Below are 15,289 nucleotides of genomic sequence, written 5' to 3' on the forward strand. Positions count from 1 at the left end.
ACAATGTCACAAAGCAGCAGAAATCTGTGTGTAGTTTTTAGATCTGGAGATCAGGAATTATTTAGATCCCTAATAACCAAGCTGTTGTAAAGAGAGAACAGATTGTGAGGTACACTCTTATCCTATAGTGGTTGTAGGTGTAAGAGTGTACAGTGGTACTTGAAAGTTTGTGAACCCTTTAGAATTTTCTATATTTCTGCATAAATATGACCTAAAACATCATCAGGTTTTCACACAAGTCCTAAAAGTAAATAAAGAGAACCCAGTTAAACAAATCAGACAAAAATATTATACTTGGTCACTTATTTATTGAGGAAAATGATCCAAAGTTACATATCTGTGAGTGGCAAATATATGTGAACCTTTGCTTTCAGTATCTGGTGTGACCCCCTTGTGCAGCAATAACTGCAATTAAACATTTCCGGTAACTGTTGATCAGTCCTGCACACCGGCTTGAAGGAATTTCAGCCCATTCCTCCGTACAGAACAGCTTCAACTCTGGGATGTTGGTGGGTTTCCTCACATGAACTGCTCGCTTCAGGTCCTTCCACAACATTTCGATTGGATTAAGGTCAGGACTTTGACTTGACCATTCCAAAACATTAACTTTATTCTTCTTTAACCATTCTTTGGTAGAACAACTTGTGTGCTTGGGGTCGTTGTCTTGCTGCATGACCCACCTTCTCTTGAGATTCAGTTCATAGACAGATGTCCTGACATTTTCCTTTAGAATTCGCTGGTATGGTATAATTCAGAATGCATTGTTCCATCAATGATGGCATGCCATCCTGGCCCAGATGCAGCAAAACAGGCCCAAACCATGATACTACCACCACCATGTTTCACAGATGGGATAAGGGTCTTATGCTGGAATGCAGTGTTTTCCTTTCTCCAAACATAACGCTTCTCATTTAAACCAAAAAGTTCTATTTTTGTTTCATCTAGCCACAAAACATTTTTCCAATAACTTTCTGGCTTGTCCACATGATCTTTAGCAAACTGCAGATGAGCAGCAATGTTCTTTTTGGAGAGCAGTGGCTTTCTCCTTGCAACCCTGTCATGCACACCATTGTTGTTCAGTGTTCTCCTGATGGTGGACTCATGAACATTAACATTAGCCAATGTGAGAGAGGCCTTCAGTTGCTTAGAAGTTACCCTGGGGTCTTTTGTGACCTCACCGACTATTACACACCTTGCTCTTGGAGTGATCTTTATTGGTCGACCACTCCTGGGGAGGGTAACAATGGTCTTGAATTTCCTCCATTTGTACACAATCTGTCTGACTGTGGATTGGTGGAGTCCAAACTCTTTAGAGATGGTTTTGTAACCTTTTCCAGCCTGATGAGTATCAGCAACGCTTTTTCTGAGGTCCTCAGAAATTTCCTTTGTTCATGCCATGATACACTTCCACAAACATGTGTTGTGAAGATCAGACTTTGATAGATCCCCGTTCTTTAAATAAAACAGGGTGCCCACTCACACCTGATTGTCATCCCATTGATTGAAAACACCTGACTCTAATTTCACCTTCAAATTAACTGCTAATCCTAGAGGTTCACATACGTTTGCCACTCACAGATATGTCATATTGGATCATTTTCCTCAAGAAATGAATGACCAAGTATCATATTTTTGTCTAATTTCTTTAACTGGGTTCTCGTTATTTACTTTTAGGACTTGTGTGAAAATCTGATGATGTTTTAGGTCATAGTTATGCAGAAATATAGAAAATTCTAAAGGGTTCACAAACTTTCAAGCACCACTGTAGGTTAGGGTTCACCAACTGATGGACAACAGTCCATATGCAGACCCATCATTCAGTGACTTATGTTTTCAAAACATGAATTATTGTAGCTATAACAGATCTTCTGCTCTGGCTTATCCAATCAACTGCATTTATATAAATTATTCAGCTTCAGTGGCCAGAGAGTAGCTCCAGATCCTTAGAGAACAGGGAGAATTTCATAGATATTTCATTTTATGTACCCTGTCATGTCTTAATAGCAAAATGACAACATTCATCTTTAGTAAGTGCTTTATCATGCTCCGTGGCAGATCTGAGCAATCCTGGCAACACTGGGTGCAAAGAAGGAGAATTCACCCTGGATGGGATGAAGTGATTACATGGTTTATTTAACTCTCTGGGGTCGAGAGCTTTGCCGGCATAGCTTGGCAGGTTTAGAATGAGTAGGTCATGTATTTAGATAAATATCTTCACGAGTTTTTATCATACAAGCATGATAAACATATTGACAGAAACTTTATACTTTACACTTTGTGCCTGCTGCCAAATAATATTATAGTTTTTAAAATTACTTAAATGAGATGAAACATAAAACTTGTCACCTTACTCAATCACACCAGAGTCGGAGCGCTGAGCATACACTTATGCATTCATAAAAGACTATTCACATGGTAACGGCATGATAATCACTTTCACTCTTTTGGTTTTGATCGGTTTCTCTTTCGCAGTGAGAATGCCCACTGTAAACAGGATAAAATCTGTCAGACATAGTTTAGGCTACCTGTTTGGAAGTAAAAGTTGTTGCAAGATGGTACGGCAATTTGATGCTCAGGAGGTGCTTCGGATGATTCAGGACAGCAATTCAATTTCAGCAGTTCATCGGATCTTGAGATCTGCGACACTGATGATGAGCAGTGTCATTTTGAACTTCAACTCAATACTTCAACACACATACCCAGAGCAGTGGGCAGCCATGCTAACAGTGCCCAGGGAGCAGTTGGGAGTTAGGTGCCTGCTCAAGGGCACCTCAGCCCAAGGCCGTCCCATATTAACCTAACCTAATCTTTTTTCACTCTTCTCATTGAGTGGAATGTAATTTTTTACACTTCTCATTGAATATTCCTCCCACTGCCAACCCTTTATCCCAAAACAATAGCACATACATTTTTTGATGGTCATTTAATTGTCCAAATCAATGGAGCAGATGTAAGTTTTTGTGCTTGAGACATTCCTAAGACCAAACAGAATCACCTCAAGTGACCAAAACAATTCGACACAAAGGCTAAGGTCATATTTTTTCACAAATTCCACACAGATATTATTGTATATTCCACATAGATATTATTGTCGCTGAACTTGTGCCGAATACAAAAAGTCATATGACTTTGAAAATACTGCTTAGATTTGTTGAAAACTATATCAGAGGTGGCACGGTGGTGTAGTGGTTAGCACTGTCGCCTCACAGTAAGAAGGTCTGGGTTTGAACCCAGCAGCCAATGAGGCAGGCACGTGCACACACAGGGCTTTACGGGTGCTTGAGCCCCTGCCCTTTTTGCCTCCAATTAAATGTTGCCCTTTTAAAATAATAATAATAATAATAATAATCCTAATAATAAATAATACAGTCCTGTTAGAAGTTTAAAACAACGGCGGTACAAAAACTCCACGGCAATCTACCAGTTTTCTTGTAATCCAGGGTGATTGTGTGCGCTGAGCTGCCGCTTCTCTGTTCATTGCTGCTCCGCTTGAGTGTGGCCAGAGAGAGAGGGGGCGCGCAGACAGAGAGAGCGCACGCGCGGACAGAGAGAGCGCACGCGCGGACAGAGAGAGGGGGCGCGTGGACTGAGTGAGAGGGAAGAAGCCGCTGCACGCGCTGCCACAATGATAACAGAGGAGACGTGACAGTCAGTGCGTTTACATGCACATACAGAAAATCAAATTTCTGCCGTAGCTCGTCTGAAATCGAAGCTCTAAATGGCATGTAAACACCTTAGCTAGGCTGAAATTGAATCGAACTTGATTTCTCGCAATCGAGCTACACGACCTAGATTATGCGATTTTTGCCGAGCTACTTAGTGCATGTATACCCTATCGAGCCACGCAGTCCAGCTACTTACTTCAGCACTGCCCCTTCCGGAAGTGACAAGTGACGAGACCACAAGCGGGAAACACAACAGCCTCGGTCGGGAAAAAAAAAACCAGCCTCAGTCGGCATGACACTTCACCTTAGCCGCCCACTTTATTAGGAACACTTCTGGTCGTACATACAAATTACAAACACTCTTCTTAGAGTTTAGAGTTTATTTTATTTTTATAAGGGACAGTGTACAAATTAAACATTATCCTTGTGGTAAGGACAGATGTCTGTACCAGGTTATAGCAGTACATGCTAATTTCCGCCTGTAGTCACTTTGTTTATACTCTTGAATAGCTCTTCTTCATGACGACAACCGGAAGTGTACCAACACGATGGGGCGTGTAGCGCCACCTGTGGCTCGGGTGCACAATGCACCTCATAACAATAGCTCGATTTAAACACTGTGCATGTAGGATTGGATTTCTCTGGCACCCCTGCTGGGACTCTTTGCTCGATTACTGACAGTAGCTCGATTTGGATGTGCATGTAAACGTAGTGAGTGAGGCAACTTGAACATGTGAGTTATGGTCTAACAGTTAGCCCTTTCAAGCTGTATGTACATGACATTTGGGCGTTTGTAGGGCTACTGACATTTGTGCAAGTAATTTAAGTCTCTGTAGTTTAATAATCTGCTTGTTAACTGACGTGACCTGACCTGTTACTGTTCACAATCGATTGCCTCGGCCGTGCTTCGGTGTACATGCAAGTATCATATATCGTTGGGAAGCTTACATTCTCCTCTTGTATATATAACTAGTCGTCGACCTCTTCCACAACGTGCTCAAATTAAATGTGGGTTATGTTTCAGAAAAAAACAAAAACAAAAGCTTGTGAAAAATGTACTCAGAAGCCTATGCAAAGAAGAGAGGCTCTCTGATCTCCTTCTCCTCTCGATTGAAAAAGACATACCCATAAATCACAATGAGGTCATTAATATCTACAGGGACATGGCCCCCAGAAGGTTACTGCTTTAAGGCCCCTGGAATGTTAGGCTTCTACCTTATGAGAGGAAGGACTGATTTTTATCATTTTGTACATTAGGCTATTTACTTATTTGTTCAAAGTTCAGGTTTCACTGTTCAATGTTAAATCTTTAACAATAAAAAAGCCTAATAATGCACCAGTGTTTTATTGCTTTGCATGTCTTCCAAGCCTATGATAATGTGAGTGACAATTTTGCCGACACAAAAGAAATGGCAATTGCATATCACTTTCACCAACACAGGACACTTAGCTAAGTACTTATCTTCCTATTAGTATGTTAATTTTAATTCTACATTTCCGTATTTTGGAAAGGACCGGGAAAAAAAATCATGCACTTGCTGCCCTTTTTCTGACTTTGAGCCCCTGCCCCTCTATAATCCTGTGCACGTCCCTGCAACGAGGGCCTTACTGTGTGGAGTTTGCATGTTCTCCCCATGTCTGCGTGAGTTTCCTCCCACAGTCCAAAGATATGCAGGTTAGATTAATTGGTGGCTCTAAATTGACCATGAGTGTGAATGGTTGTTTGTGTCACTATGTGTGTGTCAGCCCTGTGATGAGCTGGCAACTTGTCCAGGGTGTACCATGGTCAGCTGGGATAGGCTCCAACTTGCCCCCCACGACCCCGCACGGGATAAGCAGTTACAATAAAACAAACAAACAAACAAACAAACAACATCAGAGCATGCCAAAATCATTAGAGTCCCAGAAAATACCCTCAGACCCCAGAGGGGTTTAAAAAAAGCAAACAAAAACAGAATAGACAGAGAAGTATGCATTTGGTTTCCTCACTTCAAATTCAAAGCATATATTAGGTGAGTCCATGGAACTGGTCAAAAGTAGTAAGGTGAAGCACCACTAGAAAATAAAACATATCTTTGAATGGTCTCATTTATAGCCATAAATTAATTATTAGTTGTCAACAATTCAGGGGTGGCTTTTGTAATAATTCTGTTAGGTAATCTAGAACTTTGTCATTTTTTAATTGCATACCCTTGGTGTAGGTTTTTAGTAAAGTATTTTAACATGTGGGGCAGCGCGGTGGCATACTGTAGTGGTTAGCACTGTTGCCTCACAGCAAGAAGGTTCTGGTTTTGAGCCCAGTGGTTGGCAAGGGCCTTTCTGTGTGGAGTTTGCATGTTCTCCCCGTGTCTGTGTGGGTTTCCTCCAGGTGCTCTGGTTTCTCCTACAGTCCAAAGACATGCATGTTAGGCTAATTGGTGGCTCTACTGTAAATTGTCCATAGGTGTGAATGTGAGTGTGAATGGTTGAGGGGAGAAAACCTCTATAATAATCCAGTAGAAGGCAACAGGAAACCTCTACTGTAATGTTCCCTAGAGACTCTGATGGTTGAAGCCGTCAGAGTGGCCACGTCACTGTAGTGATATGCCAAAAATGGATGGATGGATTTTAATGTGGCGGCACAGTGGTGTACTGGTTAGCACTGTCACCTCACAGCAAGAAGGTTCTGGGTTCGCGGCCGGCAAGGGCCTTTCTGTGTGGAGTTTGCATGTTCTCCCCGTGTCTGCGTGCTCTGTTTTCCCCCACAGTTCAAAGACATGCAGGTTGGGCTAATTGGTGGCTCTAAATTGACCGTAGGTGTGAATGCTTGTTTGTCTCTGTGTATCAGCCCTGCAATAACCTGGTGACTTGTCAGGGTGTACCCCGCCTCTCGCCCATAGTCAGCTGGGATAGGCTCCAGCTTGCCTGCGACCCTGTAGAACAGGATAAGCGGCTACAGATAATGGATGGATTTTAACGTGTAGACTATATGAACGGGCGGCATGGTGGTGTAGTGGTTAGTGCTGTCGCCTCACAGCAAGAAGGTCCGGGTTCGAGCCCCCTGGCTGACGAAGGCCTTTCTGTGCGGAGTTTGCATGTTCTCCCCGTGTCCGCGTGGGTTTCCTCCGGGTGCTCCAGTTTCCCCCACAGTCCAAAGACATGCAGGTTAGGTTAACTGGTGACTCTAAATTGACCGTAGGTGTGAATGTGAGTGTGAATGGTTGTCTGTGTCTATGTGTCAGCCCTGTGATGACCTGGCGACTTGTCCAGGGTGTACCCCGCCTTTCGCCCGTAGTCCGCTGGGATAGGCTCCAGCTTGCCTGCGACCCTGTAGAACAGGATAAAGCGGCTAGAGATAATGAGATGAGATGAGACTATATGAACCCTTTGGCTTTTCATATTGTCCTCTGGTTCATCTCCACATAAGCAGTACAGCTCAACACAAGTGACATAAGGAAACAATCTTGTTTTGTTTTACATTGCAAAAGTGAACTTGACCCTGTAGCCTCCTTCTATAGTTATACACTGCAGGAAGCCTATTTGCATCGAACCTTTATGAATTCATGGGGAAACTTAAAGGAAGTGAGGTGACTCCACACTGACATATTGCTGATAAGTAAAAATGAAAGAGTGGATGGGGTTAAGTGTTGAGAGTCCACACGCTATTCTGTGGTTGGCCACAGAGCTGAGCAACCTCCCCTACCTCCTACTACAGCTCCTCCTCTTCCTCCTGATGCTCTGATACTGATCCTCCGCATCAGCACAGGCATCCGCATCCTTACAGCTTCTACACGGGACTCAGAAAGAGGGCACGGGATATTTCTCACCCATCTCCCCGACCCTCTCAAAAAAACCAAACCAAACCAACAGAAAAAAAAAAATAGGCACGAACGGTTAGTGATGGAGAGTTTGCTGGACAACCCCATGAAAGCCGTGCTTTATCTCAAAGAGCTGACGACCATCGTACAAAACCAGCAGAGCCTCATCCAGACACAGAGGCAGAGAATCGACGACCTCGAGAGGAAGGTGCAGGACCTGATTGGAGAAAACCGGCGCCTGAGAGATCCGCATCAGCATCAGCAGCCGCAGCATCAGCATCAGCACCCACCTCCTCTTCCACCGAGGAGCAGCAGCCCAGCGCCACCATCCGGGCCGCATCTTCCTCCTCCTCCACCACCGGCCGGAACTCCGGGCCAGGCTCCGCAGCAGCATCCTCCTCCGCCGGTTCACCACCACCACCACCACCCTCCTCCGCATCATCATCATCCTTCTCCGCCGCGACAGCTGCAGCTCGTGCCCGCTGCCCCACCGTGCAGCACCGGTTCTCCTCCTGAGGAGCGGGAGGAGCGCGCGAGGAGCCCGCGGTGCAGATCACTGATCCCGCAGCAGCCTGTGAGCCTCTGCCGCTCGGCCGGACTCGCCAGAAAAGCCGAGTAAGTCCAAAAGTCCTTTTTTTTCTTTTAAAACCTCTTAAGTTTCCCCTCCCATCATTGCAATTCCTCCCACGCAAGACTTTTTTTCCCCTCACCTTGAACCCCACGCTTTCTTTGCAGCTTTGCAAGATTGATGCAAAGCTGCACCTCCACAGCTGAGTAAGAGTCCACCTGCAGATGTATTTTCCTTGTTTCTGACTGATGATTTTCATTAGACTTCACAGACAAACTCTCAGTTCAGCACTGTGCACCTTCATCTTGCTGCATGAACCAGAAGTCATGAATGCTTTTAATTTCTCCTGTAAGCTGCACACAGTGTGACTCCAGCACAGTTTGCTTCGAAGGCATGTTTAGGTGTCAAAAGCATAACTGCTCGAACAACATAAAAAATAAAGAACATGCAGCTTTCATAGTGATGGGTTGCATTTAAGCTAAGATAAATAGATACATTTCCATGTGTTCAGTCCAGAACAAGGCTTATTAATAAATAAGCAGATTTACAGAAGCATAGCTTACGAACACTAGATCTACTGAATGGAATGGATGGAACCAAATTTACTGCATATATTGCATGAAAAGTTAGTCAAGTTAGATAAACCCAGTCTAGATACTGTAAGCTCTTTAATGAGTTCTAGCTGTATATCGATTATTGAACAGTAACTGCTCATTCTGAATTTTCTGACTCGTCGTCATTGATCACAGGCGTTAATCCCTGTCCTTCAGGCTTGTCCTTTGACCTTCACTGACGCTACCTTCATATCAAAGAGAGGTTTTTATTCTGACAATTATCAGCTGCTTTGAATTTATCTGCTATATACAGTTGGACAGTTGTAGAACTGATATACAATTTTACATTGACTTGGAGCATAAATTAATTATTTAAAAAAATGAGATCATGCAGAAATCATGAAGTGGGGAAAAGTAAAAAGACTGGTTTGATCTTGATTTTTAAAAAGGCTCTGAAAATGCAATATTGCTTGTTGTGGCAATGGCGCATATTGTTTGTTGATTCTCGACATCCGGTATTGTGACCTTAAGCTTCTATTTGCGCTGAGGATGATGAGGATATTGTATACGTTTTAGTTCTGTATACTAAAATGACTTTCAGTGAAGAATTATTGTTTAGAGTTTAGCTGAGAACATATTCATGTGACTGTGAAAATGGGAAATCATATTATGAATACATTAGATCTCATCTCATCTCATTATCTCTAGCCGCTTTATCCTGTTCTACAGGGTCGCAGGCAAGCTGGAGCCTATCCCAGCTGACTACAGGCGAAAGGCGGGGTACACCCTGGACAAGTCGCCAGGTCATCACAGGGTACATTAGATCATATATTCTATAATTTATAATGTACAGTATTATTTTTATTTTATATGTCATATCGTATGTCAATTTTAGTGGTACCTCATTTTATCTTTGCCAGTTTTTTCGGAGACAATACTGAGCCAGAGCAAAAAACATTCTCACAGGCAAAATACAATACACAATGCATATTATATTCCATTTGTAACATATGAATAATGCGCCACACTAAAGAGTAACATCTTGATTGTATTGCTCATGCTACTTGATATCATAAATGAAAAACAATCAGCATTTAAGAAGTAAATGCTAAACTTGTGCCAGAAGTGAATGTGTTCTACTTTTAAAAGGAGTGTCTGCATTGCATTGTGATTTCATTTGAAATATAAAAGCAATCATATCAGTGAAGGAATGTGAAATGAAATACACTAAAGGTGACATAATAAACAAGTAATTCCTGAATTTGCTGCCAGAAGTGAAATGTAATTCCTTGCTGCATTCCATTTCATGTCCATCAGTGTGTTGCAGTAGTACTACACTGAAGTGCAAGCACTGTCCAATCGCAGCCCTCAGCCATACACAGTGACATTCCTTGCAGTCAGAGACTGAATTTTACTGCCTCATTCTTTCTTCATTCTTTCTGCACTGAATTTTGAACCCTGAATCACCAAGCTTTTCAGAAATACTACTGAAACATTATCAAAGTTTTAATATGACACAGTTTCAATAAGTTTATTATAATGATACAATACATATAGCTCACAGCATGACCTATGATTAATGTTTTGAATTCCTGAGAGTTACCTGGTCTAATACATAACACATTATTTTTATTATTTTGTCAAATTAAAAAAAGGGTGCAAAAACATTCTCATTTTTCTTTTTCTACTAAAAACGGAATTGCTTTTTTTTGGCAGTCAAATTCTGATTTTGTCCTGACTTTGGTGAGATTCATCATGAGCTGTAAAGTTTATGCTGTCAGGGAGGGGTGAACGCATCATTGCACTCGTTGTTATAGCTGCATCATCATCATCATCTTCTTCTTCACCACCACCATCATCATCATCATCATCATCATCACCACCACCTTCATCATCATCATCATCATCATCATCATCATCATTTTCTTCTTCTTCATCATCATATTCTTCATCATCATCATCTTCTTCTTCACCTTCACCATCATCACCACCACCACCATTTTCTTCTTCACCATCACCATCATCATCACCACCACCACCATTATTTTCTTCTTCACCATCATCATCACCACCATTTTCTTCTTCTTCTTCACCATCACCATCATCATCACCACCACCAGCATTTTCTTCTTTTTCTTTTTCTTCTTCCTCCCGTTCGGAGTCGCCACAGCAGATCTGTTCCACATATTTGATTTGGCGTAGGCTTTTACACCGGATGCGCTTCCTGATGCAACCCTCCCCAATCTATCTGGGCTTGGGACCGGCGCTAAGTATGCACTGGCTTGTGCAACCCCAGTGACTGGGTATTTTACTTAATCTGCCTTATCTAAACCAGCTAAAATGAATGCAGAACATTTTCATCAAACTCCACATTTCACCTGCACAGTGAAAATAAATGTCTAACAATGAACTCAACTGATGTAACAAAAGAGCAGCTTGCTTTCATTTTCAAGGTTGGTAATATTGATTTTAAGGGTGTTTATTTGGTGAATTAGACTTGCTAGTCCATACTGAAAGCACTCTTTACTTTGCTTCAAGAAGAGCTAACATTTTGTATCAATTCACGAATAAGAAAACTTTTACAGTCTCTTCAATATTCTTGCTATTAGACAGCAGTAGATCTTCCTGGGAGTAAATCGAGTGGTTGGGAAGTTTGTGGAGACTCCACCTGAACTGAAAATTTAAAAAAAAAAAAAAAAAAAAAAAAAAGGTACATAAATAGACCTATTAAACTTGCATTTTCTCATCTTTTGTTTTTCTCTGGGGAAAAAGACCAGACTAAAGCAATACAACAGTTAGAAAAATTAATTTCAAAATAAGTGTTACACAGACCTGACCCCTGATAAAATAAAATCAATATGTATTTTTATGATTCACATTTAATTGTGTGTAAAGTCTATTTAACAGCATACTGTATATCATATATACAGTATATGCTCCAGTATGTGCACAAATACTTATACTGGACTTATATTTATACGATTAAACAATTCCTCTCTCTCTCCTCTCTCTGAGAATGTCATATGCAGTTTTGAAGCATCAGTAGAACACGTCTATTTCAACTGCTTACCAGTGAAGTGAATCAGTGCTCAATTTCAAAATTTTTTTTTTCCCTTGTATTGTCCTGCACTCATTTTATCATGACTTGGGTTGTGCAATGTAACAACATCCAGGTGCTTTTGGTTCTAAAAACAGTGGCAGATGTTGTGGTCACGCACCACATATTCACTGCCAGATGGTACACATTTTCAATATGAGGAAAAAAATATTGATTGGATAACTGCATAAATGAGCATATGTGCACAATGCAAGAAAAAATGTAAATACAGAGATGCAGGTTCAAGAGCTTCAGTTAATGTTCACATCAAACATCAGAATGAAGAAAGTGTGATATCAGTAACTTTGATCATGGCTGTTGGTACCAGAAAGGATAGTTTGAGTATTTCAGAAACTGCTGATCTCCTGGGATTTTCACACACAACAGTGACTAGAGTTTACAGAGAATAGTGCAACAAACAAACAAACAAACAAAAATCATTGCATGAGTGACCTGTGGGTGGTAGAAATGGGCAACTGGACTTGCTTGAAGATTCCAGTTGCCCATTTCTACCACCCACAGTTTACTATGACCTGGATGATTGAGAATCTTCACAGACATGCATGAGTGACCGTTCTGTGGATGGAAACACCTCATTGATGAGAGAGGTCAGAGAAAAATTACTAGATTGGTTCACGCTGTCAGGAAGGTATATATAATAACTCAAATAATCACTCTTTACTATCATGGGCATACACTCAGAGAAATGGGAGAGTACAGTCTTTAACTATATAGTTTTGGTGAGTCGGTGCCCATGATAGCCTCAGATTCTTGTTCTTGGCCGACAGGAGTGGAACCTGATGTGGTCTTCTGCTGCTGTAACCCATTCACCTCAGGGTTTGATGTGTTGTGCTTTCTGAGAAGCTTTTCTGCTCACCACGGTTGTAAAGAGTGCTTATTTGATGTACTATAGACTTCCTGTCATTTCAAACCAGTCTGGTCATTCTTCTCTGATCTCTCTCATCAACAAGGTCTTTCATCCTGCAGACCCTCTGCATACAGGATATTTTTATACCATTCTGTGCAAACTGTTCTGGAGTATCAGCAGCATCATGGTAATAACATCCATGCCATGGGACACACACATGCATCTCAAACAATTAGAATATGGTTATTTAAGAAAGTGAAAGAGAGTGAAAACTGAAAATATTCTTGACTCATTACCTGGAAACTAAAATATTTCAAGCATTTTTCTATTTTATAGTTTTGAAAATTATGGCCTACAGGGCAAAAAATTAAAAACGATATCTCAAAACATTTGAGAATGTCACTTTGAGTTTGAGTAAAACAGTACAAATACCATATATCTCTTGGTGTAGTTCAGTACATGCAGCTGTAATTATGGGGAAGACTGCTAACTTGACAGTTATCCAGAAGACGATCATCAACTCCCTCTACAAGGAGCGTAAGCCACAGAAGGTCATTGTTGAAAAGGCTGGCTGGAAAAGGTGCACAAACAAGCATGAATAAGCCTTGAGAGGATTATCAAGAAAAGTCCATTCAAGAACTCAGGAGAGCTTCACAAGGAGTAGACTGTGGCTGGTGTCAGTGCATCAAGAGCCACCACGTACAGACATCTTCAGAAAAGGGGCTTCAACTGTCACATTACTAATATCAAGCCACTCCTGAACCAGAGACAATGTCAGAAGTGTCTTACCTGGGCTAAGGAGAGAAAGAACTGGACTGTTACTCAGTGGTCCAAAGTCCTCTTTTCAGATGAAAATAATTTTTGCATTTCATTTGGAAATCAAGGTCCTAGAGTCTGGAGGAAGAGTGGAGAGGCATAGAATCCAAGGTGTTTGAAGTCCAGTGTGAAGTTTCCACAGTCTGTGATGATTTGGGGGTGTCATGTAATTTGCTGGTGTTGGTCCACTGTGTTTTATCACGTCCAGTCAATGCAGCCATCTACCAGGAGATTTTAGAGCACTTCATACTTCTATTTGCTGACAAGCTTTATGGAGATGTTGATTTCCTTTTCCAGCAGGACTTAGCACCTGCCCACAGTGCGAAAACGACTACCAAATGGTTTACTGACCATGATATTACTGTGCTTGATTGGCCAGCCAACTCACCTGACCTGAACCCCACTGAGAATCTATGGCGTATTGTCAAGAGGAAGATGAGAAACACCCGACCCAAAACTACAGATGAGCTGAAGGCTGCTATCAAAGCAACCTGGGCTTCAATAACACCTCAGCAGTGCCACAGACTGATCGCTTCCATGCTACACCACACTGATGCAGTAACTTATTGTAATGGAGCCCCAACCAAGTGTTGAGCGTATAAATGAAAATATATTTTCAGAAGTTGGACATTTCTGTATTGTAAATCCTTTTTTGATTGATCTATATGAAAGTTTACCTTTTTGAATTAAATTACACAAAAATGAACTTTTTCATGATATTCTAACTGTTTGAGATACACTAGTTTGTGTTTATATATATATATATATATAATCAATGTATATTTGATTAAAACTCCAGTGTCAAGAAAATGTTTTTGCCTGGTAAGCTGAGTGTGCTGTGAAATTCGATATGCACTCCTCACTGCAAAACCAACTGCACCCATAAGCCTAAATCTATCCACTGAGCTAAACCCCTAACCCTAAACTACATAATGCTGTACAACAAGAAAAAAGATACTGAATACACTTAGACTGCCTGAAACACACACAGTTGTCTCCACTCCCTGGACTTTTGGTTTGACTCCGCAAAGGTAGGAGGAACTGGATCAGGTCCAACTCCAAGCCATTGATTTTGTTGTTCTGCAACGAAGGGTACTTATGAATTATAGACACAAAGATATATAACACTTTACTGTATCATAGCATAACCACCAATGTGATTTGGATCCATGTGCTCTTTGTAAGGAGGGCGTGCACAAGAGAGGTTTTAATTGTCATTGGAAAGGCATTGCTAGAATTGATGGGGCACTGCATCAGAAAACCTTCAACCCTATCTCTCCTGGGATCCTTCATTTTCATACATTACAATATGGAGTTTGACCAATAACTAACCTCAGAAGTAGGCACTTTTTTCTTGGCAAAACTGGCCTTTGAAGCTATTTGAAGAAGCTCTTACCTGCAAACTTCTACCAGTTCCTCAGAATCCCTGGATCTCCTCTGTAGTGGTTGTGTATTGGTTTGTAAACAACTGATTGCAGGTGATGCACTCTTGCTAGATCTATGCTTTGTGTTAGTCTTCTGGAACAAGGCTTACTCAATGGGGTACTCAAGAATTATTCAGGAGATTTTTAACTGGGCTAAAATTTAAAATAAAGTCAAAATACATTTGGTGATTTTTCCCAAACCAACTCCAGCAAACACAATCCAAAGGGAAATCTGAAGCAAATGAAACACTAACTGTTGAGCAATGGGAAAAAACTCAGCTCAGTGATTTCACATCAATTGGCAAGACTTTGCGATGAGTATCATTGAAATAGGCTGGTACTTGATGAGCTGTACGGTATGTGTGCAATTAGTCAATATGGCAAAGGGCATTATTCTGGAGTACCTTGTGGGCTGGTGAGGCAATGCAATGTGCAAATATGATGGACTATACTCCCAGATAAAGTTGTTGTTCCTTTATTACTTATTGAATTAAATAAAT

The 15,289-nt window shown here is 41.3% G+C and overlaps 1 protein-coding gene across 1 annotated transcript in view; it reads left to right on the forward strand.

Annotated features, from left to right (window-relative positions):
- Positions 1-7,544: 7,544 nt before the first annotated feature.
- Positions 7,545-15,289, forward strand: part of iqsec3a (IQ motif and Sec7 domain ArfGEF 3a) — a 280,778-nt gene continuing 273,033 nt past the window's right edge. The window contains exon 1 of the mRNA XM_060903524.1: positions 7,545-8,077. Coding sequence (XP_060759507.1) covers positions 7,545-8,077 — 533 coding nt within the window. The remainder of the gene's footprint in view (positions 8,078-15,289) is intronic.

The sequence above is a fragment of the Neoarius graeffei genome, chromosome 21 (genome assembly GCF_027579695.1).
Source record: "Neoarius graeffei isolate fNeoGra1 chromosome 21, fNeoGra1.pri, whole genome shotgun sequence".
Lineage (NCBI taxonomy): Eukaryota > Metazoa > Chordata > Actinopteri > Siluriformes > Ariidae > Neoarius > Neoarius graeffei.